We start from the raw sequence: 27,879 nt of genomic DNA on the forward strand, positions 1-27,879 counted from the left end.
GGTCAGAGGCCTTTCTTTTGGCTGCTATATACTTATATATAAATTGATATAGTATATATATATATATATATACACACATACATTTTTGTATCCCTCAGTGTTGTGTAGGGATATTTGATTGCGACATGCAGGCTGGGATTTGTGAAACTGAAGTAATAGATGATAAATGTACAAAGAAATACGATTGCAGAATGTCACTATGATCCTCTAATTCAGAACTACAAGGACACAGAAGACAAGCAGAAGTAGACGTTTTATTGACATAAAATGAAGATGCCCAAAGTGGCATCTATAAAGAGAGAAAACTGCACGGACAGGATGAGCAGGAAGGACTAATGTCAGCTTCAACTTAAAAGGGAAAAATCAACTCATCTCACACTGTGAACAATTTGTACTATAAAAAGTACAAATGTTGTATAAAGAAGCACAACAATTGATTCTGCTTATTTGACACACTTCTGCAGCTAGTGTACGGTAAGGATAGAGCTCTTATCCATGGTTACTGGATCAAACTTCCAGCTTGCCGAGAAAGCGAAGGTTGAGAATCTTGAGCTGTTCGTCCAGCTCCATTCGGACAATGCCATCCTCGCCATCAATGCTGAGCAGGACGCCACTGGCCTCTCGATCCTCTCCCAAAATCACTTTCACCTTCACAGATAACAATGGAACTTCAATAGGAAATTCTGAACACTCAATGGCTTCATGACTCACACATGATAATAGTCACATCATTTTCCCTCCTTCCACATAGCATTTTAGGGGTAAATACATACACAACCTACAGATAAGGATCCCTTACCTTGTTGTTCTTGGTGGGAGTGATGGGTTCCAGGTGTTCACTGGAGATGCTGACCACTTTCTCAGTGTCTTGCAAGAACACGGAGCACATGCCTCCCTGCAGGGAAACCCAACCAGCACAACTTACTCCTCCGTTATCATCAGAAAGGAATGTTATGGTACCATCACAGCAAATCACATGATAAAATAAGCCAATTGCTCTGTCACTTTAAATAAGTGTCTCAATGATGATTTTCAGCTATGAAACATTCTTGATTTTCCATTTTGAAGTTCTCCAATAACGACAAATTCATTTAATTGGTTAAGAAACACCACAGCTGTAGCCAATACATTGACCAATGTAACAAAGCCCTAGGCTGCTGAACCATCACAACATTTGCCCCTGTGACACCGCAGTATGGTACAGCCAAAAACAATATGTCTAGTAAGGAGCAGCTCACCGTGACACTTCGGATAACGCCAGTCTGACTGACCACAGCTGCGTCTAGGAATGTGTCCTTGACCCGGACCAGGATGTCTGTGGTGACCCAGTCACAGGAGGTCTGGTCAATATTGGAGCCAGGAGTATGGGGGTTGTAGCCTCCCGGTGAAGGAGCCCCAGGGGTCATAGGGCTATAGCCTACAGGACTGGGGCTTGGACTGGCCTGCAGTGTGCACACACACGCGCACACACACACACACACACACACACACACACACACACACACACACACACACACACACACACACACACACACACACACACACACACACACACACACACACACACACACACACACACGACAAAGCCAACCGACCAGGAGAGGGTTATGTATGCTACATGATAATGTGGGACAGCTTCAAAGTGTTTCAAAAGGGAGCTTTGGGCTGGCTTTACCTGATAGGCCATAGGAGAGGGGGTGGGGTGGTAGCTGGCTGGTGAATGAGTGTTCTGGTACCCCACAGGGCTGGGGGCCACCTGGTGGTAACTCTGAGGACTTGGGCTGGGCTGGTAGGAGCCCTGAGGGGACGGTGCAGCATATGGCGAATACTGGTCTGTGTTGTACCTGAAACACACAGAACCTCCGATCATCACCATTTCCTAAAATCAAATTCGAATGAGATCGAACAAACCCATAAATCATTCAAATCAAATTCAATGAAACTCACATTGGGCATGAACACACAGACAGGAGTTGTATAAATTCCTGGAATTTGGAAAGTATCAAATTCTCTGGTGTTCTCGGAACTTGTGCCCTTGGCAGCAACAACACTGTCAGCAGTAAACGTCGCCATAACATTGATGCAGCGTTTAAGATTCTTAAGTAATGGCACATATGGAAAACAATTGGGAGAATGTTCAGTTCCTTCAATTAATGTTAACATTGCCTCGATTGTTGTCTCTGTGTTTAGCTAGCTAACTCTTCAACTGTGAACACTCTTTTTTTAGCCAATGCATGATTCAGTCTGTCATTAGGAAATGTTAAGAAACACCACCGTTAACGTTTGTTCAAATAGCCCAGTTTATAGATCACAGTTGGGCTGAAAAGCATTCATTGTGGAGAGACGGCTGAGAGAAAGTGGCACAAATCTGCAGCACTGGACGATCTTGCAAGCTACCAGACACTGCTGGCCTCCTTCTCATCCAGCATCACTGCTGCTAAGAAGACTTTCTTCAATGACAAGATCAACGGTGCAACTGACGCTCGGAGACTATTCTCCACCTTCAAAACTCTGCTCTACCCTCCTCCTCCTCCCCCAGCTACTAACCTCACTGCTGATAACTTTGCTTCCTTTTTCACAGAGAAAGTGGCAGCCATCGGGAAACAGTTCGACCAACTGTCTCCCCCCCCTAAGGGCGCAACCGTCAATGGCTCATCATTTCCTTCTTTCACCCCTCTCAGCGAGAGTGAGGTCTCCAAAATCCTAACAGGTAGCCGTCCAACTACTTGCCCGCTGGACCCCATCCCATCCAATATCCTTCAAGCCATATCGCCTGCCGTCTTACCGGCACTAACACAGGTGATTAATGCTTCATTTAATTCTGGAACATTCCCTTCTTCATTTAAAGTGGCTCGGGTAACACCGCTGCTGAAGAAGCCGTCTCTCGATCCCACTCAGGTGGAAAACTATCGACCGGTCTCACTTCTCACGCTCCTATCAAAAACCATTGAGAGGGCAGCTTCCAAACAGGTCACAGAGTTCCTATCAAGGAACAATCTCCTCGATCCAAACCAGTCTGGATTCAAAAGTGGTCACTCCACCGAAACAGCCCTGTTGTCTGTGACAGAGGCCTTGAAAACAGCTAGAGCAGCAGCTCAATCCTCAGCTCTCGTCCTGCTTGATTTATCAGCTGCGTTTGATACAGTCAACCACCGCATCCTTCTGTCCATACTGTCAAGTATGGGCATTTCTGGCAAGGCGCACTCCTGGTTTGAATCGTACCTCACTGGGCGCTCGTTCAAGGTGTCATGGCAAGGTCAGCTGTCTGTACCTCACCACCTTACCACAGGGGTGCCCCAAGGCTCGGTGATGGGACCACTTCTCTTTGCCATTTACACCACTTCGCTGGGCCCTATCATCCGCTCGCATGGTTTTTCCTATCATTGCTATGCCGATGATACTCAACTGTTTCTGTCTTTCCCTCCTGAGGACACCACTGTCTCGGCGCGGATCTCGGACTGTCTTGCTGATATATCCACATGGATGAAAAACCACCACCTTCAGCTGAACCTGGCCAAAACGGAACTGATGGTCTTTCCAGCCAAACAGGCCATCCACCACAACATCAGCATCAATATTGACTCCTTGTCTCTTGTTCCATCCAAAACGGCAAGAAACCTCGGGGTCATTATTGATGACCAACTGACTTTCACGGACCACATTGCCTCTGTCTCTAGGTCCTGCCGCTTTGCGCTATTCAACATCCGCAAAATCAGGCCGTACCTAACCCAGTATGCCACCCAGCTGCTGGTGCAAACCTTGGTGAATTCCCGCCTTGATTACTGCAACGCCCTCCTAACGGGCCTGCCGGCTTGCGTGGTGAAACCACTACAAATGATCCAGAACGCGGCGGCGCGTCTGGTGTTCAACCAACCGAAGAGGGCACACGTCACCCCGCTTCTTATTGACCTCCACTGGCTGCCTGTAGCTGCTCGCATTAAGTTCAAGTCACTTATGCTTGCCTACAGAGTGCTTGATGGTTCTGCTCCCACCTACCTAAATGCTCTTGTAAGGGCAAATGTTACACCCAGGATGCTGCGCTCTTCTAGTGAGCGTCGTTTGGCAGTGCCGTCTGTGCAAGTACGGCAGTCCAGACTATTCTCATTTGTAGTTCCACGTTGGTGGAATGAACTACCCAGCACTACCAGAGCAGGGGCGTCCCTCTCTACCTTTAAGAAGCTCTTGAAGACCCAACTCTTCAGAGAGCACTTCCTGTCCTAACTGGCACTTCGACTAGTGCGTAACTTGCAATTACAGCAGTTACATTTCTGCACTTCTTTCTTTCTTTTTTATTTTGTTATATTTCTTATGTAAAGTAGTATTTATTTATTGTTACACCAGGTTCTATTGCTCGTAGCTTGAATATTCTCTCCCTTGTACGTCGCTTTGGACAAAAGCGTCTGCTAAATGACTAAATGTAAAATGTAATGTAAATGAGACATTAACCCCTTGTACACGCTGCCTCATTCTTCAATACTTTAAGATTCTCCACAGTGGCGGGCAAGTTTGAAACGGTAAGCTATAGTTACGTTATTATAACGTTATACCATGTTGGACATCAACATCCAAGTCTTCTATAACCACTGGTGACTGTGCGTCTATTTTAAGGCCTTTTCTCTACCTGTGTAAGTGCACCACCACTGGTTGTTACAGGTCAGCTTTCTCACAGACAGATAGAATTAATGTTAAGGTGCGGTCCATTCCTTGTCTTAGTACTACCAAAGAGGATGTATTAGAAAACACAGATTACGTGCTTTGAAATCCTTACCAAGTTTTACCGACACTCTTTACTATGACAGTAAGGAGTTTTGGGCTAAAGGTAGCGAGTTCAGTTAGCGTTTACATAAAAAAATGTATTTGGATATGATACTAGCTGATTATAACAGTCTTTTAACACCTTGAATTTAAAGTAACATTATGTAACACTTTTACCATAAAATAACAGCTTCAAAATCATTTTGGTGGAACACTGACTGGTAATACGGAGAATGGCGTCTGTGTCACTGGCACTATGTAACCTTTGAATACTGTTTTATTGATCATAAAGCCTACTGTGTGCTGTATGCTCATGTGTTAGGGCTGGATAATCTGTGTGCTGTATGCTCGTGTGTAAAGGGCTGGATAATCTCTTGTTTGCTGGACTATTACAGCATAAATATCTGTGCACTTATACTTTGCTGCTCATATTACCAGCTAATGGCTGTGATGGCTTGTTCCTCACCATCATAAACTATACTTACTGGGACAACCTACTGGGATACCTAGGTCAGTACACTCACTTTGAGTCATTCTCCCCTTCCTATTTTAGACTCTCTCCACTGTGGAGCGCAGCTGCAGTCTGACCACCTGATCTTCTTGCAGAAGTCCTCTGCTTACTGCTTCCCATCTCCCAAGGACGAGAGTGTTAGAGGTGTTAGGAAAGCGTATATGCTGATACATTCAGTGCCTGATTCTGCTTCTCCCCCCTTCTTTCAATCTCTCATCCAGGATTCAATTTCCCACATTTTGGGTTCTGCTCAAGGTTTCTGTTACCTATGTGCTTGTGAGGGCGGACATTTTTCAGGCCCAACACCTGATCCCAGCTATACTAAGGCATTATGACATGAAGCTCTTAACACGTGACCAGCAGTAAGTAGTAGTTGTGACTCACATTGCGGGTGTTCCTGGCGTCTGGGGGTTGTACTGGGGGTTAACCTGTGGTGAGGGCACTTCTGGGTAGCCTGGCGTTTGAGGATTGGGGGTGCTTCCATAGCCTTGAGGGGATGGTGATGGCTCGTCATCATAGCCAAACTCATAGTCCTCATCCGCACCGCTGAGGGGGAAAAAAAAGCACAGGGTTAGGTCTCTCTGAGAGTACCAGACAGCTTTGCATAGCTCAAGGTCAGGACATAAATGTTAAGGAAAATCACAAAGTGGTTTAATGAACCCTTTGGTCAATTTGTCAGTGTCTGATGGATTTAAAAAAGTTACTCAGCCAATTTAGGGTATGTAAATGACGTCACAGTAAGCGTAAGTCACTGCGGCTACACCCACTGAGTGGCAGCAAGACTAACCTACTCAGTGGCAGCTTTCAGCTTGGATGCTACGAAAACACAACACATATCTAATCGAACTGTCAACTATCTCATCCGAGTAATCACACAATTACATCTACGGTTCAAATAAACACGCATTCATTTGAATGATATGGGATAGAAATGTATTTAAGTGAAAGAGAGTGGAGAGGAAGGGGAATCGAGTAGTCTTTAGGGGCAATGTCTTTTAGAGTCCTGTCACCGCTTATGGTGGAATAACAAAAACAAAGTCCATAAACCACAACAAAAAAAGATGATGGCAATAAACCTTGGTAATAAATCTAAATGCGAGTCCACAAAACTCTACTAATTATTTCCACACATGCGAATAATAAGCAAATGAGGCATACAATCCACACAATTGTCAGTCTTATTCAGGAATTCTGGAGGCTATCAGAGGATCTGTTCTCTTGCCATTTGTGTACCTACTAGAGCAATTTACTACAGTATCAGTAAATCTGTTATTTCCAATAATCAGTAAATCAGAGAACTGAACGAAAACAATTGACCAAAATAATACATGCCATTTGTATTATGTCCACATCATATATTATAGACATGGAGCCCACTCGCATGCACTAACATATAATTGGAAGTATAAAGTGGAAAGTGCATCATTTATTCTCCTAAAACTGTCTTTTATGATGTTTTAAATATGTATTAGGTTCTTCAGGTTCATCTATGGCGCAATGCCGACAGGTACGACAAGTTCCTCCGGTCTTAGAAGGGTTTCCAAGTTTGCTCTTGAATTACACACTTTCCATTCATCAAGAGTGCACCTCCACATGGAGTTACACTTCATGACTTGAGTAGGTGTAGTAGTTTACAAACTAGTCGTTTCATTTACTACAAAGTCTGATGCTGCAAACAGAATGTCTTATCTTGTGGCCATCCACAATAATATGAACTGATTGAAGAACCATACTGGTTGACATGTCAGTCTGACAAACTGACATAATAACGCACATTTTCTGGTAGAACAAATATCTGTTTACATTGCATTATTCGTGCTTTCCTGAATAACATATCTGGATTCGGGTGCCTCCCTAGTAGTACAGCTCTGTTTTGGCATGTTGAGTGTTTGGTGTTAGAAGTGTGGCTTACCGTGATGGTGTGTTGAGTGTTTGGTGTGAGAAGAGTGGCTTACCGTGATGGTGTGTTGGGTGTTTGGTGTGAGAACCGTGATGGCATGTTGAGTGTTTGGTGTGAGAACCGTGATGGCATGTTGAGTGTTTGGTGTGTTGAGTGTATGGTGTGAGAAGCGTAGCTTACCGTGATGGTGTGTTGGGGTTGTTGGGGTCCCATGCTCCACTCTGGCCCGGTGTTCTACTCCCGTCATGTATTGGCGTCTGAGAGCCGTAATGGGGCGTTCTGCTGCCTAAACACACGGAGAGGGGCAACTCTGCTGTTAGCTTCTCCTGAAAAAATACATACTAGTGCTGCCTATAACACACTACACACACATCCTGTGTCAGCACACTCCTTTATGCATGATGTACAGGATATCACTTCAAGGTGATCCAACAGGAAGAAGAAAAATGAGAAAATGATGCAATCTGGCCATTCATTTATCTGGAAATTCAGAATTGCTTTAAACCTGAACAGACTCCAAACCTATGCTGTGACACAGGTGCCTCGGTTTAAAACAAATTAGATCATGAATGTTTTAGTAGTCCTCGTAGTCTTGTGACTGGGACACAAATGTGTAAAGTGTCATTTCCACTGGATCAGACTATTCCCTCTTCTTTTAGATAAACTGATAAATTTGATCAACTAACATTTCTCATTAAACAATGCAATATTTCAATTATTTCAAATAATAAATATTTGCAATTGACAATGATGACAGGCAAAGAGTGGTTTGACTGCATAGCCATGACCACAGGACTACAACAAAACATTTATCAATCATGAAAGATGAAAACCGCTCCTGATTGGGATGAAATAGTTGGAGCACTAGCTGGGGGGCAGAACCTGCGGTAGAAAGTTTGTGAGCAGCAGGTAGTCGGAAGCCACTGCTCCCAGTATAGGGGACATGGTAACTCTGCAGTACCAAATCTTAGCTGGGAAAAGAAAACGGGACTATTCTTTCCAGATGTGCTTGTTCTGAGGAGGCTTACCGTCACCGTGCAGCGGCGTCTGGCTGCCGTACATGGGCGTGCGAGAGCCAGTGCCATACATGGGGGTCTGGGAGCCATACATAGGGGTACGGCCATGGGTTGATGTCGCGCCGCCATGCCTCTTGGCACCACTGTAGAAAGGAACAACAGATTAACAGACCACCTCAACGATCAACTGTAAGAATTAATTATTTTTTTTTCTCTCCTCAGATGCAAATGTAAGTTTTGAACTAACACAGTGGTAAGACGCTGGCGATCAACAGAGATGGTCTGGCAGGTGGAATGCAGCTCAACACGAGCTGTCGACTCTGTTGCATCCTTCACAACCCCAATGTAACCTGAGGGACAGGGACAGGACACACTCAGACCTACTGCTCAAACATTCACACTCTTAAGACAGGAAAGACACACACACACACACCTTTATAGGGTCCCTGAGAAATCCTGACAGTTTGACCAATTAGATCATTATCACGTCTTCCTCGACCGCGCCCCATTCCTCCACCACCACCTCCTCCTCCTCCTCCTCCTCCTCCTCTTCCACCACCTCCATCTCCACCTGCACCTGCACCTCCAGCTGCACCTCCACGCCCGCCTGTGAACGAGATGGTTAAACACATAAACATTCAAAGACATACTAACAAACCTGCAATACTGCTCTTGAAACACTGCTCTAGGGTGTTCAGGCTATGGACTCTGTAAAGGGCTTGGAAACCATTTCAATTGTTATTAGCACAATATAAATAACTAAAGAATTCTACGAATTGAATTTCTGTTCAAAAGGTTAACAAACTGACCCGACTGGCTTGAAAAGGTCCCATGCACTGTCTCAGCACTGAATGAGGATTCCGATTCTAAGCATGAGGGTTTTAATGTTCTAACAGGCGTGAAGGAAACTCACCTGCTCCACCACCAGGGTGCATGGGGCTGCTGATGCGAGGACTCATGGGTGCAAAACCACCCACCGTGAAATTAGTCACATCCCTGGGCTGTGAACACAAGAACACTTATTCTCAAAGACCTTCCGCATGGCAAAGAAAAACAGTACAAAACAATAATGGATATAGACATACAACAAAAATATTCGCAAAATATTCATCACCAGAGTTATCGGCTACTTATTTTCCCAATGGAATTCCTTCACAGAGAAGGTTAAGCACACATTCTGTTAAAGAAACGAACACAGGAACCTAGAAATTGATCAAAGATCTGATTCATCCCTAAGTTTTTCTGAGATCTTGCCACTTCGAAGAGTATCAGTGGAAAATCTCGTCTTAGCAATAGTGGGACTTTTTTGGTCAAGACAGAGTGAAATTGTTAAGTAGTGAAAGTATTTACATTCAATGAATAATTCCCCTTTACAATTTATAACCGAAATCTCAGCATACCTAGTCCTGATGTAATCTATTGATATCAGGAAAAGAGGTGACCGTGTTAAAAAGGAAGAGGGGTGTGTGTTAAAAACTTGGAACTAACCTTGGAACCACCAGCAAGGACCACGTGACGCGTCTTGCAAACAAACATGCCACCATTCTCTACAAGCTTCTTACAATGAAGGAAGGCAAAGCCTCGAAAAAGGTGACGGATCTCTCCCTCGCGCCCCTGCAACAAGAAACATACATGCATTGTTTGATGAACGGACAGATATGCCACGCAGCCAATTACAGACAAAAAAAAGACACACATTTAGCAACTTCTGGTCTTGATTGAAGTCATAGTTTCCACAAAACGTAATCGTCACTGTGGCAAATATGATCTTGAAAATTCTTTCATAGTTCTTCTCTTTCCAAAAACTAATCTCACAGGACAAAACAAGACTTTGGCACTGGTTGGAGACAATTTGCTTACATTTTGGTACTGAATGGCAATAAGACCCAGACCTAACAAAGCCCCCTTTCCTCGTAAATTCACCCCCAGTTTGTTCCTACTCTACTTTCCCTTAATAGTAAAAGGAGCACACTATACCCACTAAACTTGAAAAAAAAATTTTTTTATAAAATAGTTATAATTTTTGCTGAAACTTTATTCAGTTTTCTGCTTTGTTTTGTTTGTTTGCAGCCTGAAAATGCAGTAATATGAAATCGTAAAAACTCACTTTTATGATGCAGATTGATATAGTGCTTTGTAGAAACCATAAGAAAAAGGAATTTAGTTCAAGTAATTTCTGAGATGCAGCTTAATATGTAAGGTTTTTCTTGTAGCCCCACCTTTGGGCTATTTGTGCCAAGGTTTTATACAGTCCATGCTCATGACACAAACCTACATTCCAGTTTTCATGATGATTGGAAGTTCAAAGTATGCAATTTCTTTGGCTGCTAGCAGCCACACTGATCAATTCAGTTATGTTGTAAAGTTCGCACATGTGAAGTATCGTGGAAATTAGACAACGTGTTGACATCTACTGCACTTGAGCATTTTGATGAAATTTGATGGGCTCATATGCAAAACAGATTGACGTATCAAAATGTCTTTGTAAACTTTGTCAGCATTGCCTGTAGATGATGTATGCCAAATTTGGTCAGAATTGGATGAACGGCTTTTAACTAATTTGATTCTCTTTCACCGTACATTTTTATTTATAATTTTTTTTAAATGGCGGAATTTTGACATTTTACGAGCAGAAGACCAGTGAGGCAAAACTGGGGTCAATGAGTGTCATTTTACGTGCCAAGTCTCCAAACCACTTGCCTATTTTGGAGTTCCTAGGCCTTATGGTTTTTACACTTTTAGAGAAGGCAAAGACAACGATTTTTTTAAGCAAAAAATTTAAAATAAAATCCAGTCTGGTGTCTTCAAACTAAATTAATTGGTAATAGAACTGCTGTACAAAAGCAATGTAATGCTTGTGTTCATGGGGTTGGATAAAGAATTACCTGCGGAACTCGCCTAGTGTCTACGGCCAAGCCATAGGGATATCCTTTATCAACCCCACTTTCACTCAAGTCATAAGATGACGAATGACCAGAACTAAATCTCCTAGTAATTAAAGCAAATTTTGAAGATCCTATCAACAATTCAATTAAATTTTATTTATATAGCGCCAAAACAATTACATTGTCTCAAGGCACTCAACAAGATAATAACATTTACAAGAGTGAATTCTGCTCTCCACAACCCAACCACAGATATCTAATTTGTGACATGAAACGCATTATGCAGTCTTATTATTATTTCTTCATGCACAGGAATTTTACAGTGTTGGGTTGGATGATTTTTTGTCTCTTTGTATTGAGCATGATTCTGATGAACCAGGGACGCCAAAGTCGTGCCTGACACAAGAATGACCCTAATGAATGACACTACTGAATGACACCACTGAATGACCCTACTGAATGACACTACTGAATGACACTACTGAATGACACCACTGAATGACACTACTGAATGACACCACTGAATGACACCACTGAATGACACCACTGAATGACACCACTGAATGACACTACTGAATGACCTCACTGAATGACACTACTGAATGACCTCACTGAATGACACTACTGAATGACCTCACTGAATGACACTACTGAATGACACTACTGAATGACACTACTGAATGTCGATAATGCTAATGGCTGGTGTATTTGGAATGAAGAGGAGCAAAGGAAGAGCACAGAAATCAGAAATTAGTCACAATCTTGATTTCCGGAAAATTTTACATACCGAATGAGGCCCATCTATGACTTTCACAATGTCCTTCACATGGATGTTGTTCTGTTCAGAGTCCAGGGCTACAGCAAAGCGGTTGTCCTTGCGCCGGTTCACAGCCTGATGGCGCACTGTCTGCACCTTACCATGCATGTTCAGCACCTGGAGGACAACAGATGGGTGATCAACACAGAATCCCTGACGAGAGACCTGCTCTGATCTCAAGTGGACAGCTCTAAGTAAAAGTGTGAATGTACCCAGGATGCTTTGAGGATGCATGGAGATCTGATTGCTATGACCACCAGGTGGTCTGGTCCACACAGGGCCATTTTCATTTAGCAGTGTCCCTGGCACATGAAGGACCCACCTACTCAACTGACGTCCTATAATGAAGTGGAAGTACGTACTCAAAAGCTGGCTTTGTCCACGATGTCTGAAAAATGAGATATTTAACTAGTGTGTAATGGTTGATATCAATAACCAATAACATACCAAGTAGGCCTAATGTCCGATAAGCAAACTTGCTTCCCCCTTCCTTCCCTCTAGCCAGCAGGTTTTACTTCTGGCAAACATCAAGATTTTCTGAGGTTGCAAATAATGAGTATCCCCCCAACACTATCCAGCTGATAAGGACTGCTTACTCGACTAAAAGGCAATTCAATATTAACACCATTCCTTTCTTCAGTAAACAGAAGTGTAGATAGCCTATATAAAGCTTAGTGCTGTGCAAAGATATATTTTGAACTGGGAGATATTAATGTTGTGTCTATATGGTTCTTGTATTATTTGACTACGCTGGGCCCAGTGTGATCGGTTTATTAGACTAACTTCAATGTGCTTTTTAGTCATTCTTCAGTAAAGTAAATATGCATGGCAGTTTAACTATTATATAGTTGCAATCGAAAATATTCACCCCCTCACCTCAAAAGTTATAGTAATGCGAGTCAAGGTTAATGAAAATACGTACGACAAAAAGCCTCATTAAAAAAACGAAATATTGATTGATACATATTTGAGTTATTTTGAGAAGATAAATTGGCTTAATGCATAAACTTTGAGTTTAAATGGAAAATTTAACTTTTCACAAATGTGCATGTGCACTATTATTCAACCCCCAGCTTCAGTACTTTGTCGAGCACCCTTCAGCCTTTATAACTTCTAATAAGCATTTTCAGTAAGCGCTGACAATCGTCTTACAACTCTCTGTTGGAATCTTACTCCATTCTTCACATGCAAAAGCATTTGGTCTTTATGGTCTTATGCATGTGGAGACGGAATCTAATGCCAACTGTACTTAAGAGTTGTCTGTTTGTGATGTGAACAGTGTGTGAACAGGCCGTTTGTGTACCTGGAAGGTCTCTCGCTCCAGCCTGACGATCACCCCCACGGTCTGAGGCTCCAGCTGCACCAGCTCACCCCATTCATGCTGGCCCCCCGCATCCACCCCAGAGGCCGTTTCCGAACATAGCTGGAGATCTCGCGGCAAAACCTTCAACTGTAGCCAGGAAAATACACAGTTAATTCAAACTTCATCAGAGGGCCACCACAACCCATCAGCCACAAAATGCATGTCCGGACAGTACCACGGCAATTGTAGTTTACCTCGTGCATGGTGAGGTCCGAGAAGAGGATGACAAAATTCTCCTCGACTCGCACAATGAGTCCTGTGTCACCTTCGTAGCGCCCCGCAATCACCTTTACGTGATCTCCCATGCGGAAGTATTTCCTTAACTCATGTGCAGGGAACTCCAGTGGGTCCTGTACAGGAACAAACAGAAATGTAGGTGCAAGCAACAATGTTGGGGGACAAACACTTCAGTTGGACATATTCAACATGACAACTTGATGTTATCACGTAAAGACTATGGTCGTAAGAACTCTTGGCAAAATGGGCTCAGATATGACATCCCTACCTCAATACCAATATATCATACTATACAGGAGTCCTACTTCCATTTGGAAAAAAAAAATACTAATAATTTTGAGATTCACACCTCTTGTCATTTTTATCATTATGACAACTGTTTACTGTTGCAACCTTTCAAACAGCACAACCTATGGTTATTCTTGCTGTGAACCTGCAGAATGCTGGCGTGTAGGTTGAAGTGTAATGTGATTTTTTTTCAGCTTCCTGGTGGGAGTAGGAGTCAGTGCTGCCTTTATAAGATTATCCTGTGCTTCATGCAAGAGTTAACAGACAGATGTAGTAAGTAAATGTAGCACCTTGAGGTCCTCATGTTTGGGCATGATTGTGATCTTGTTGCCATCCACACTGAGGATTTTTCCCTGGAGGTTGATCAGCTCCCCCTCACACACTTCCACATTGTCCCCGGCCTGGAGGTTATGCTCTCGCTCCTTACCTGTAGAAACAGCCCACAGCCCAGCTTCACATCACTGAAGTCAGCCCACAGAGCACAGCAGAAGACGAGAGCTATGACAACACAGAACACATATGAACTGGGAAACAGTACCTGCGGTTTCTGTGACCACCTCCAGATCAATGCCCTCTGGCTGGTCCTCAAACTTTTCCAGTTCTGATAGAGTTGGTTTCACACCTTCTGTGATCTAAGAGAAAGTGGCAGAACCAGACATAAGATAAGGAGGACACAGAATATAGAATACTATTACACTATAGTCTCAATATTAGATATTAAGTTAATAATGTAGAACCTCACCACAGCAGACATGGCAAAAGTTTTGAAGAGGAAGCCCTTACGGCTGTAGCGGTTGCTTTCAAAAATCATGAACTCCACATCATGAGTCACTTCCCCTCCGAGAGACCTGCACAGTTCAGTTAAACGATGATATTAAACAAAATCAAGTACAAACTGAACATAGTAGATTTCCTCCATGCAATCTGCAAATACATCAAAAGCATTATCTTTCTTTCCCAGGAATCTCTCAGTTTGTTCTAATGGTTTTTGACATGGAAATGAATGAATCTCTTAACTATGGATGCCATTGTTTCAAATCAGGTGGTCTGGTTAATTGTGAAATGACCAGTTTCCCGGTTATCTTGATTATTTTCTATTTCAACAATTCAGGGACCTCACGTTTCTCCATCATCCTCACAACACAGCCTAAGCACAGTTCAATGCAATTCAACCAATTTTTTATATAGCACCAATAATAATTGAGAGCCCAGAGCCTGATGGAAGCAGATGGATTCATACACGTATCAGAGGATAGATGGTAAAGTCGGGTATTTATAGCAGTCGGTTTAATCCAAAGTCAACAGGGGACAACAGTGACAACATAGAGGTGATCGAACTCAATTACAGGGACAGTAGGATTTCTTTTGTGTAAAAGGTGCAGAAAAGTGGAGGTACGTACAAACAGGACTGGCTGATGTCGGTAAACTGGGCTACAGACAGTGCATGCTGTACTGTGAAGGAGGGCCTTTACGGACCCCGGGTACAGCATGCAACGCGTGTTGCAGCTGTCGCCAGGCAGTTGGGCACTGTTGTGTATCCTGCCACTCTTGCTATCATAACTAAAATTCTCATGCACCATGTCAGCCAACCAAAACAAAACATAACTCATCAAAACTAAACATAAACAAAATTCCCATACAACTTGCCAGGCAACCTCTCCCTCTACATCACATTATGCTAATACTGATAAAGTGGCCATATCGTTTATCTCTTCATTTGTTTGTCAAATTGATGTTTACTAACCAAACTTTCTCTCTTACAGCGTGACCTTTGCTCGCAAATGCTGATGGCTGTAGAAACATAGTTCTTCATCACCATATCCATTAAGTACATATACGTGTATTGGCAGCTGAACTCTACCCACTCACTTAGTCTAGACTAGGAAGGGAAGAAAGAGACTACTTTGCTGTGGGATGCTGCTGGAGTCTCTCCACCTGATCTACTTGCAAAAATCCTCGGCCTACACCTATCCATCCCCACCACATTGTCATGCACTTATTGTACCCCATACTCTGTGCTAGCATTTACCTGCAATGTAAATAACTTTCATTACTCTACTTACACCTGTAATAGTAACCTTACGAGCACACTGTATACCCACTAAGCTGTTGCAGAATATACTTGAATGCTCGATCCCCATCTTATCCACTATTAATTTAGTATGCATCATGTATAAACCATGTTATGTTTTACCACATATATGCTAGCATGCTCATCCCGATACGTGTATGATTTCATCTGCCATGTTTCTGATCCCTCTACTCCCTCCTTTTCTGCGTTGAGCCCCACCCACCCCCTTTCTTTTTCTAGCTCTACCTCTCTACCTGGCCGGCTCCAAGCAGATGGCCCCCCCCTTGTGTGACGAGGTTCTGCTTAAGGTTTCTTCCTGATTAACAGGGATTTTTCCTTGCCACTGTCCACTGTGCTTGCGCTAAGGTGAGCAGGACCTGGGCTCTCTAAAGCAGAATTGTATTGTTTTGATGCTATATAAACAAAATTGAATTTAACTTTAAGTTCCACAATGTATCTTTGTGACTACTATGAGACCAGACATGGTGTTGTATTCTGAGTGTGAGTGCCCTGTTTACTTTATTGAGTTAACAATTCCCTTAAAAGATGTGATTGAGGAAGCATTTGAAAGGAAGAAGCTAAAGTATGCAGAACTGGTAGCGTAAGCAAGGCAATGAGGTTGGCAGGCTCACACAAGACCAATGGAGATAGGTGTTTTGGCTTTGTAGCTAAATCAAACCACAACACTTCTGTTGAACTTCTCGGTGAGAAAGCCAGCCTGTGGTTGAGGCTGCGGTGCCTGCAGACTACTTGGGGTCGTGAATTACCTGAACTTAAACTGTAAAACTGTACGTGAAATCTTATCAAGGTCAGACAAGCTAATAGTCAAAAAGGACACAAAGACAATCATACCTAATCTTTTCAGCATCAAACAGCTTCTGAGTAGGCCTCTTAGACTTCTTCCTTTTGGCAAACCAATCTTTCTGTGAAAAGAAATCAAACTCAGAGGAGAACAAATACTTACAGAGCTTACACATCCATCACCTCACTACATAGCCTTAAAGCCTCACCATGCTCATGCGAGCTTTAATGCGGTCCAGATCTAGACGCGGGATCAGCTTCAGTGAGATTGTGTTCTGACTTGGTTCAACATAGTCAACCTAAGACAAAAAACAAAACAAAAATTTGATTTACATTTCCAGAAGGGAATACTAGCTAATGCAAAGCAAAAAATTCAAAATACATATGACAAAAAAGATTAGAACATTTATGAAAGACAGTGTGCCTGTTATTGATCAAATATTTAATATATTTCACTTTTTTAGTCTCTTTCTCTACCTGTGTAGGTGCACCACCACTGGTTTCTACTGAATCGAAGCAGTATGTTGGTCCCCATAAAAGGGTGTTACCGTTTCGTTGCACCATTCATTTCAATGGGACATTTTTACTTCTTTCTCTTAAATATTCGTAAAGTGTAAGGTGTGGAAAAAAGAAAATGTGACAGTGCCATACAAGTTGGCTCAAATTGTTGAAGGCGTTAAAAATATGTGGTTTAATTGAAAACCAAACCATTTCTATGGACCTGACGCTCAAGAAAGAGAACCGTGTTTTAAGCTTTGGTGTCGACATGCGTCCGACGCCGCCAGTGGGCGTTGTCTTTACAGCTTTAATTGTTCAAGTGTAGCCTGTTTATAAGGACAGCATGGGCTAGCATAACATGCCAATCAGCTGGAATTAAGAGAAAATAAGAACAAAATGTGATTGTTCCATCCCATCCTTACCTGAGCGATGTCATCTTTGTAGAGGCCCCTCTTCAGGCGGACCCAGGATTTGGGCTTGAGATTAGTCACCTCTTTCACCACCTTCAGCACATCAGTCATCTCTTTGATGGGAACCATCTGCTGGTTCCAAAAGCCCATGCGCAGGTTGCCCACTCCCTCTATGGCAGACTTCACATGGGTCTGCTTGTATGACTCCACATAGATGTAGCCTTTCACATGCTCAGGAGAAACCACTGACTTGATTTGAAGGGGCTGCATAGGAGAGACAATCAAACTCATCAAAGTTGACAGCAAGACAGACAGAGCCATGAGTCAAAACTAAAGTGAGAGCCAGGATCATTGGCTCTGCAACACACTCACCGTGTCCGTAAACTGATAGGCGATGAACTTCCTCATCAAAGCAATGGCAGTGGCCCTCTCCTCTCCAATCTAACACGGGACAGGATTCAACATTTACATTTTCCAAAGCAATCAAATCACTGCTTGTGTCTAAAAAGCTGAATAAAAACTGAGCCCATACCTTACACTTGACAGTCCATAAATTAGGATCTCTGTAAAGAAAAGTTAACACACATTCCATTTAAATGGATGATCTGGGACACACAGTTCATTCTATACATGGATGTCCATAAATATGGACTGTATCTGCACAAACACAGCCCTCTAAAAACACATCAGATGAAACTAGTCCAGACAACTGTTGAACTCTACATACTTGACACCCGGAAGAAGTTGCTGTTGGGTGATGTCATCAGACAGTTCCTCTGATCCTCCATAGAAACTAGAAAAGGAAAGACAAACATGTACAGCCTTAGTCCACTCACGCATCAGCAGTTGCAGAATTTTGAACAACATAAGTTGTTTAGTTTAGAACATAAGTTGTTTAGTTATTGAAATTGCTTTTCAAAGCGCAATTTCAATGATGATTATGTGATTTGGTAAGCATAATCTAAACACATCACAGCTCAAAAAATTCAAATCAAATCAACTTACTTGTCATTTGGCTGATAAAGAGCAATCGAATTTCAGCTTATAACATAGGACATCAGCATTCAATTCTCCAAACCGAACTGTAACTAAGTCATATTGAACTTCCCAGCATTTCTGCCAGATGTCACTCAAGACTTGCACCGTGTGAGGATAGTGTCCACACCACAGCTAGCAAATCTCAGTGTATTTGAAAATGGCTGCCCAAGTGATGAGAAGGGCTGGTAGGCCACATTCAGACGAGGTGTTTTCAGACTTACTGTTCTCCTCCTGAGGACTTGGCATATTTTCTCATGTAGTACTCTCCCAAGGCCTCTTCTCTTGAGTCTCTGGAACAGCCAGCAAAGCAAACACACAGTGAGCTCCACACATGAAATATTCAGACTGGACCACTATAATAATAATAATAATTTACCCTACTTGGGATTAAAAGTGAATCACAGATTAAAAAGTGAATGGAGGTTTTTATAGTGAAATACACAAGTAACAAAATAAAAGGACAAAAATAATGATTTAGTCGTAGTACATTTTGTCTGAGCCTGCAAATTGCATTTATCACCAACTTTCTTATTTCTTTTCTCAGAAATGCTTTTGTGTTCAGCATATCTTTAAGATACTTGCCCTTAGGCCTAAAGACAGAAAAATGTACTCTCTCTGGTCATCACCTTCAACCAATCATGCACTTGCTGATCACAGTTTCAAGTCTTGATACATAAGCCCTTTCCACAGGAGTAGACAGTTCTTAATGGAATCCCACCATTATAATCGTGTTCAAACAACTGAGTTAGCCATGACTTTTGATCCTCAATTACCTGATCTTAAATATAGGATATATATATATATATATATATATTTCTCCATATCTGTTTAACACACAAAGGATGGGGCCCCATATGGCCTGCTGCTATTAGCGATAAAGTGCAACGCTTCTGTGAAATGAACTGGTTCAACCCACTGTTTAAGTACATGAAGACTATGCCATCTGCTTCCAACTGGCTGCCCTGCTTTGCTCATTCTCACTCTCCTACCTCCAAAGGTTCTGAAGCCTGCGAGATCCAGAGTGATCCTCGTCCAGCACCACATGGTCTAGGTTAGAAGCTGCAGAGAGGCACAAAACCAGGCAAGATCAGTATTACATCCAAAGCACCAAGACACTGAAGGAACAACTCATCTGAAGCATGCCCATTACCTGCATGTGGAAATCCAACATGAAACTGCTGTAAATGACCCTTAACAATGCTAACACTTAACAATGCTAAACAGTGTGCTGTATACTACCAGGCCTTGATTAACAAAAATAGTCTCTAGGATTGCATTGATCTTTATAATATGCATGAATTATCACCAGTCAGTTACAAACAATCAGGACACTTCTGAAGTGTTCCAGTTATTTCACATGTGCACCATACACTAAAGGGATAGGTTTAAACAAACTCTGCTTGAGCTTAGTATACCCATGATTCACCTGTGTTTCATACCCATGATTCACCTGTGTTTCATGGGCATTCCTATCCTGCATTTGTCTTTCATCACCACTAAATACTTTAACATTCCGATGACCATTACCAAAAATTGATTTTTCCAAAGAGAGCACTCACCCTCTGCCTCTTCTGTCCATGTCCAGGAAAGTTGCAGTTCAGAAAACATACGCACACAGTAAAGGGCAGCAAAGCCACAGGCAGCACAAAACAACCAGATGGAGGGGAAAAGGGTCATTAATGAGGTTTGTGACAAAATGTAAACACCAAGTGATGCAACTGCACAATGTAATTAGCTGATGACAATAAACAGAAATAATGTTCAGCAAATACAACAAATCACTGGATCTCATCCACTAATGTCCACAAACAAGACTGCACACTGGGTGCTGAAAACGCTGCATGCAAAACAATGTCCCATTATCTTTGACATTGCGTTCCCAAAAGACTTGGATGAGTGTGTGGAGTACTGAAAGCGCAACGGCCAAGAGAAAATGCGGCAGCACTCTAACATCATGTGGAAATGCCAAAAGCTGTGGAGCCCAAACAACATTTATCACCAAATCAAGACCATGTGATTACGCCTCTCACATTTTAGATCTTTATCACTTCATGGTAACTACGGAGAGGGATGGGTCAGTACATTCCCCCCTTTCTGAATGAAGCAGGAAGAAACAGGAAGCCAAGTGTGGAGACTACCTGAACAAGGACCTAACCCTGTAGAACTACAGGGACTGATACTGCTCTGTTGAACAGACGGACTTTCTGATATGCAATAGCAAATAACTCCAGAGGGTGAACAGTCAAGTGTTCTCTGGTTGTTTATGTGAATAAAGGCTTAATTAATTTTAGTCATAACATAATGAACCACATTTTCTGTATTAAAGGAATATAAAAGATTCCTGCTATGCTATGGTCAATAATCAGCGATTAAAGGCAAGTCCTCGATTATAATCCAGTACACTTCAGTCAAGTTCAGGTGTTCGCACACAGTGGCTCAGACTGAACAATACACTATTCCAGCGAATAAAGGGAGGGGTCTATTTGATTGTTGATTTTTGAACTCAACAGCCAATCTTTTGCCAGGATCAAGGATTGTACCTTTAAGGCCATATGTTATCCTAACAATGAGCATTTTCAGGAAATAATCACACTTGGCTCCTGCCCTGCTCTTGCTATCTGACTATAGAAAGAAGGTAATAAGCTACATAAAGGCATAGGTCCAGTCTAATAGACCACATCTTCATCAATTTCACTGCCTGCCAGCAGAACAGCCCAATAGTGAGTTGGCCCTCAGTGCTCCCCAACTTCTGTGCAAACGTATTTATACCAACACATTAGAATGCCACTGCCACATCAAGTTAAACAGTGTGCACATTGATATGGACTTAACCACTATGTGACAATGAGATTAGTTAACTGGCTGATAGGTTAGATAGTATGCGAAACAAAGAGCAGGAAAAGTCTGGTCGTTTTTACCGTTAACTGAAGGAAGCATGCATGAGAAATAAAAAATTGTGAGCATAGCAGACATTTGAAAAACTACTAGCATTTTAAATAAACACTCCCTCAGAGTTTAGCAAGTGGGCTAATCTTTATACATCACTACTAGATTCTGAACATTTCTAAGAAACCAACATTAAAATGTCTGCACAATCTTAAACTGTGGGTACATGATGAAGTAAGTTTATCAACTACTAGTTTATCAAATACTGTAATATTCTGAACAGAGCGCCACCACATTATCAACACTAAATACTTTCAAATGTATGTTCAAATTGAAACTCACTATTGCCAAATTCTCAACTACCCTGAACTGAACTGAAAGGTCATACCCTTCTCCAAAATGTCCTCTGCTCCTTCCTCCCAGGGGTCCTCTTCCTCGTCTTCATACTCATCATCCACATCTGAAACAATTGTTTGAATGAATCAAAGGGTCTGAGATGAATGACAACCAGGTGATATGCATAAGGTGTTGCTTTAGCCTGAGTAACTGTCCATACCAGCTTCATCCAAAATGAAGCCACCGTGACGTGGTTTCTTTCTGGGACGTTCATCATCTTCTTCCTCCTCTTCTTCGTCATACTCCTCTTCATCCTCAAGGTCTTCCCCTTCTCCCTTATCACTGCCAGCTACACTTGCTGCTCCTTCCTCCTGAAAAGAACACAGTGTAGACAAGCTGCTAGTACATAAACGTATTTATCTTCTTTTTCCAACAGAAACCCCTGGTGCACAATCTAAAAAGGGGAAGTTTGATTTGAACAGTAACTTTATTACAGGTATATCAACAACAGCCATCAATCAATCAATCAAATCAATCAAACCCAAACTGACATTACCTCATTCTCCTCTACCTCCTCTGCTTCGCTGCCACTTTGGTTGTCGGAGAAATCGCTGTCCTCGCTGTCAGACATTTTTAAACTGCTCACCTCACTTAGAAGACTGGCAAACCGTTTCCTGTAATTATCAATTGAGAGGTTCATGTGAGTTAAAAAAAAACAACAGCAACTAACGCAAAGATCATCGGCTCATGAATTTAGGTGACAATGCTTCGTAGCGACAGGCAACAACATTCAGGGTTTTAAAGTCATGATGGCCCAAGCAGTTCAACTGCCATTGTCATCTTTGGATTTCTCCATTTTGTCATGTTTGCTGATGAGTATTTCATAAGAGATGATCTTAATTTCTAACTACAGACCTCTTGACAAACAGACAAAAGACAAACAGATTTTATAATTTTCAGACCATTCTTCAGTTTGACAGGATACATATCAGTGAATAATGCAGCTATAAAAAATTACACCTCTTAAAAATGACAACCTTATGGCAACAAATGTTTAATTTACTCTTAATTTCTCTTGGATGTGAAAGAACACAAATCTTTTTTATTTTAAGTATTTCATAAGATACTACATTCCTCCTAAATCCAGGATATTAGGCATGCTCTCTGTATATTCTGGGTGCCCTACAATTGACATTGATTCGAGCTAGCTAGCATGCTAGCTGATGTACATTACTGTTCAAAATTTGGAATCACTGAGAAATGTCTTTGTTTTTGAACTTTTTTTCCTATTCAAATAACCTCAAATTGATCAGAAATATAGTGTCGATATATTAAATGACTATTAAAAATGGAAATATAGCTGCAAGAGGCAATGGCAGGTCCTCACGCCTCTGGTGAACCCTAACATTTTGTCATCAAACATTGCACTCATATCTGATGGGTGTGCCACATGTGATGATTATTAAGACATTGGAAGCTGTACTTTCCTGTTTCCAAATGGTGGATGGCACATGCAGATGGCATTATGTCCAAGGCACAAATAATCCCGTGAAGTTTGAACTTCATCATTTGATGCGTCATGCACAGCTACCACAGCTCTCTCGTGTTCCACATACTACATTAACCATATAATTTCACATAACAAGAACGTATATTCTCGACCATGCTTTAAATCACGCCGGCTAAATTCTGCATACAGGTGATTTAGCACTTTAGAGGGTCAAAACTCAAAACTGTGGTTTTCACAAAGTGTGGGTTTTTAATTTATTTGTATTACATCTGATGTGAACTTAAAAAGCTCACCAAACCTTAAAATAACAGCTTCACAATCATTTTGGTGGAGAATGGCGTTGCCTGGTATTGCACTATTTAACATTGTGCGAGAGCTCTCGCCAGAACTACGTAATGCTTTATGGCACCACCTCATGCAACAACTACTAGACCCATGCGCTAGCTTTAAGAGGAAGCTAGCAGTATTCTTTTCTGGTTCCATATCCTTCAGCTTGTCAACTAATACACATGTACACTTTCCATAAGGGGGTCTCGAAGCGTGATTCGTATTTACAGCAGTGGTGTAAAAGTGAGCCACACTCCGCAACTTTAGGGGGAGCTCAGTAGCAAAAAATTGCAATTCTCCCAGAACGGGGCTTTAATATCAATCAAAACATTAATTATACTGAATGTAATTGTCATTGGAGGTGCAACAAATTACCATTACGGTTATGCTTTGTACATTGAAACTATATCAAAGTGCAGCGCACCTTTTTCAATATAGGTAGTGCTATAAGTAGGCCTATGTTTCATGAAAGCCAAATGAGTATGATCAGTTGTGGTCCCACAGTAATAAGTTTTATTCTGTAGCAAATCTTGAACTACAGGTATGAAAGAAAAAAATTCACAGCACACACGACAATTAGCGCCCAAGTAACTTATTAGGTTTTTCCCAACCCTGTTGGCCAGCCCTTTCCCATCTGTGCAAATGCTGAGGGTTACACAGTACCCTGTCAAGGAGTCACAGAGGCACCATATTTCTATCCCCCATTTTACTTTTAAAATATGCTGCTTCCAACAAAGTCTGCCGTCAAATTGTATCATAGCCTCATTCACAGACAAGGCTTGCCAGGGACTGAGGAGTTTGGGGAAGTTCTTTTGCAAGACTTGAATAAAGGGCCGGACTTCTGACAATTTGTCGCTGGTGTCTGATTCAGAAATGCAAAAACTGACAAATACACTCAAACGGAGACATTTGGTCTGCTATATATAGAACTCACACCCATCTGAGCTCCAATCATCAGACATTTGAGATGGCAAGTGGTGGATGCCCATCAGTATATGAAACCAGATATCATATCTCCTCTGTATCATACCATGAGGCAGCGGGGTGCATGAGGCATGCATGTTAGTGTTTGCCACAAGATTGGTAAATAAAGCACACCCCAACAACCTTCCACAGTCTGTCTAGTCAGGGCTCTACACTGACCATTTCACGTTAATATTGGCCTACGAAGTCGAACTGGTGGGAATACACCATAAGAAAACTACACCGCTACATTTCAATGCGAGTTACGCATCACCCTACCTCAAGTGGCTCAATTCTCTCGAATTCAAGGGTGCACGAAAAAAAAACTAACAAGCGACACAACTACCAGGAGACGATACGTATGAAGTTTTGAAGGGGTGCCCCGTGTCACTTCCAGACTCTACTCTTTGTCTCTGATCACTGCATCGTGTCTCATATGCGTGTTTGCAAACACAACGTGTCCCTGCAGCGTAAATGCATCCAGTCACATTCCAACAATCTGCACACTGTACAGTCCGCTGTTAGTAGGCAAGTGGCCTTGACAACTCTGAAAGATGTGCTGAAAATTGTCTGTCTAGTAGAAAACGGTCAAGGCGACCAAGCTACAAAGCCTGGCCAAGACAAATCTGATGTATGACGCATGAAATTGAGCGCAAAATAATAATAAAAACAAAACATAAAATATGACCATTAAAATACGATGAACTCAAAATACAGTAATATTCTTTAAAATCCTGTTAATGTGGCATCAGTCATTCTTAATATTTCCAATTGCTGTATAGGCCTATAATAATGATGCATTATGTTTACGCTCTGAAGAACAGAACTGACTGACGGTCATCTTTTAAATGTGGGCGGCCGCACATGTGCTCCTTGGGGGGGGGGGGAAGTAAGCGTCGAGCCCTAGCAGTACATTGGTGACGATGCATTTTGGACCTGGCTGTACCACACAGGGCTGAATGGAAGGAGCTATAACAGTGGCAGTCCATGGTGGTTCAGTGTCTCTTCTGCACCCTTCCTGACCCTCTCCCCCTTCCTGTGACCACGTACTCCTTCCTCACTCATCACCACTTCTCTTCTTCATCTGCCTCTCCCACTGTTGCCCTCTTCTCGCATCGGACCCTCATCTTCCTCCTCATTCATGTGTCATCTCCTGAACTGCAGTCAGACACCCCTGATAGATTGATCTGGGAGCACAAAGGTACAAGGCAGAAAGCAGGACGTGTGACAAAATTGTCACAAAATAACGACCTGCTATATAGCCTCAGCATGCCTATTACTGTGGGACCATTAAGATAAATATGAAAGGTTTTAAAGAAAATCAACCAATTACACACACCTGTGGACTAAAGCTTGATTGGACATTCAGAGTGGCTTATTTAGCCCACTTCAAATTCATTACCTCATCTTTTATCTGAGTAGTTTTATCTGAGTAAATAAACTAAACGGTTCAATGTGTCAAATTTTCTTGAAATACATTTGGTCTGTAGATGCGTTATACTGAATTGCATGGTCTGGAGATGAGGCACACCAACGTTGATGACGATCGGACGAGTGATTGAGTGTGTCAAGTTTCATTAAGTTTAGAACTTTACATCAGAAGAATGTTGATTCAAAATTCTTCTTACAAACTTTTGTCAGCATGGGAGGAGGTGAGAGTGGTGCCAAATGTAGACTATGGTGTCTCTGCGTCAAGGTAAGCTTAAACATTTGAGAAACATGATTAGCGAAAGCGATCACAAATATTGTGAAAATTCAATATTTGTTTTGCAATGTTCTTCCTTGCTGTCCTCACACTTTCATCTGACAAAGTTAGGCTACAACCAGGGCAAAGCTTGGAAATGTGCATGTTGTTCGTTTTATTGTCTTCACCAGGCTCAAAACATATTTAGTTTTCTGGGGATGTTGTTTTACAATTTCTCGGATAGAAACCTGGTGAAATTCCTGTTTTATCTCGCCGCTCCTTTGACAGAGGTTGCTTGATTGTTACCTTGGGTTGAACACTACGGGGAATTTATCGTATATCATACTGAATTATGGACAAATAAAACTATGTGGAAACGAGGTGTTGAATGTGCAATCCATGCCTCTTAAGGTTTGATGTTTACTAATCAGATTTTTCTCTCTCTTATAGCTCTTATAGATCTTTGCCCGCAAATGCCAATGGCTGTGGGAACACTGTTCCTCAACACCATAACCATTTAGTACACATACGCATTTCAGGCAACCAAGCTCTGCCCACTGCCTTTGACTGTCTCCGCTGTGGGATACTGTTGTAGTCAAATTGAATTGTATTGTATTGAACGAATCCAATGCACTCTCAAATTCAGCGAATTGCTCCTCACAGATGTTTAGCTTTAGCTGCCCTTAAGTGTGCACACACACATAAAAGTCTGCTGCTCTGTAAATGGGAAACAATTCCTGTCAATCAATCAGCATGTTGGCAGAGGTGTCAGTTGATTGGCTCTTGAGCTCAAATAATATCAACAACCTCTCACCAGGACTGTATCTTAGAAGAAAAAACTTGGATAAATGAAAAGGATTGTTAATCTGTGGCTGGTGTGACGTAAAATCAGACGTGAACTAGTATGAAATGAAAAGACCTTAATGTCAACACAGAACGAAATCTACCAACTGTACTGCTAAAACGTGGCTAACGTTAACCCAGAAGAAAAACGATCATGGTCCCATCCGGTGCAGGTTCTAACGATAAGCATCTTTGGTTTAAGGTAATCATAGGTATATAATCCCAGGTATTAACCCAACTCATCATAATGCTATTTTATCTCAAAGTAACGTTATCCTAGCTAACACAAGAAAGATATCCTAATACCTTTCCAACATCACCAGAACTAAGATGCTCGGCATTTTTATGAAGAACGAGATCACCTTATGTTTCATAACTGCAAGCAGGTGAGCTAACAAGTCATTAAATTCCCCAAAATTAGGCTACTTTAGTCACATCCTCAAAGAAACTGGTAACGTAACTTACTGGTAGCTAGAGTAGCTAACGTTAGCCAAATTGGCAATCGTAAACTGTGTGGATTTGCCACAGATATACAGCCAGCTATGCATTAGTCAGCTTATCAACACTGTAAATTCACTGTAAGCTCCCAAATCATTTTATAAGGTCTTACCTCTGGAACAAGGCAGTGCGTCGGTAGCAATAAAATAAGTTAATTTCGTTTGTACCGCTCACCGCGCACCATTCACCAGAAAGAGCTGCATGTATCCAGCGACAATAACGAAAATTTCAATATGGCCGCC

At 42.0% G+C, this 27,879-nt stretch overlaps 1 protein-coding gene across 3 annotated transcripts; it reads right to left on the reverse strand.

The window, feature by feature from the left end:
- Window positions 1–235: 235 nt before the first annotated feature.
- Window positions 236–27,864, reverse strand: supt5h (SPT5 homolog, DSIF elongation factor subunit). 3 transcript variants are annotated; one of them, XM_031573242.2, is made up of 32 exons: window positions 27,750–27,864; window positions 25,663–25,799; window positions 22,369–22,486; window positions 22,033–22,183; window positions 21,865–21,936; window positions 21,509–21,514; window positions 20,150–20,161; window positions 19,580–19,649; window positions 18,812–18,880; window positions 18,280–18,345; window positions 18,085–18,115; window positions 17,925–17,993; window positions 17,565–17,816; window positions 16,854–16,943; window positions 16,696–16,766; window positions 14,515–14,620; window positions 14,311–14,404; window positions 14,063–14,199; window positions 13,442–13,597; window positions 13,188–13,334; window positions 11,855–12,001; window positions 9,671–9,796; window positions 9,096–9,183; window positions 8,616–8,789; window positions 8,430–8,532; window positions 8,195–8,325; window positions 7,347–7,452; window positions 5,651–5,812; window positions 1,676–1,844; window positions 1,239–1,442; window positions 800–895; window positions 236–648 (listed from the first exon to the last, which is right to left on the reverse strand). In XM_031573242.2, the coding sequence occupies exons 3-32, from the start codon at window positions 22,441–22,443 to the stop codon at window positions 508–510; spliced, it is 3,321 nt and encodes a 1,106-aa protein (XP_031429102.1). In that variant the 5' UTR covers window positions 22,444–22,486; window positions 25,663–25,799; window positions 27,750–27,864; the 3' UTR covers window positions 236–507. The 3 variants fall into 3 exon arrangements, with proteins under 3 accessions (XP_031429102.1, XP_031429101.1, XP_031429103.1); XM_031573241.2 differs by lacking the exon at window positions 25,663–25,799; XM_031573243.2 differs by lacking the exons at window positions 21,509–21,514; window positions 25,663–25,799 and having other exon boundaries at window positions 27,750–27,863.
- Window positions 27,865–27,879: the final 15 nt, after the last annotated feature.

The sequence above is a fragment of the Clupea harengus genome, chromosome 9 (genome assembly GCF_900700415.2).
Source record: "Clupea harengus chromosome 9, Ch_v2.0.2, whole genome shotgun sequence".
In the NCBI taxonomy this organism is placed as follows: Eukaryota; Metazoa; Chordata; class Actinopteri; order Clupeiformes; family Clupeidae; genus Clupea; species Clupea harengus.

What these genes read in the sequence shown, in the direction of transcription:
- supt5h (XM_031573241.2), bottom strand. Translation starts at nt 22,443, where the DNA reads ATGTCTGACAGCGAGGACAGCGATTTCTCCGACAACCAAAGTGGCAGC. An exon ending in TATGGACTGTCAAGTGTAAG is followed by an intron (nt 17,994 to 18,084) that starts GTATGGGCTCAG and finishes GTCCCGTGTTAG; the next exon opens with ATTGGAGAGGAGAGGGCCAC. An exon ending in CTTTTGCCATGTCTGCTGTG is followed by an intron (nt 14,405 to 14,514) that starts GTGAGGTTCTAC and finishes ACTTTCTCTTAG; the next exon opens with ATCACAGAAGGTGTGAAACC.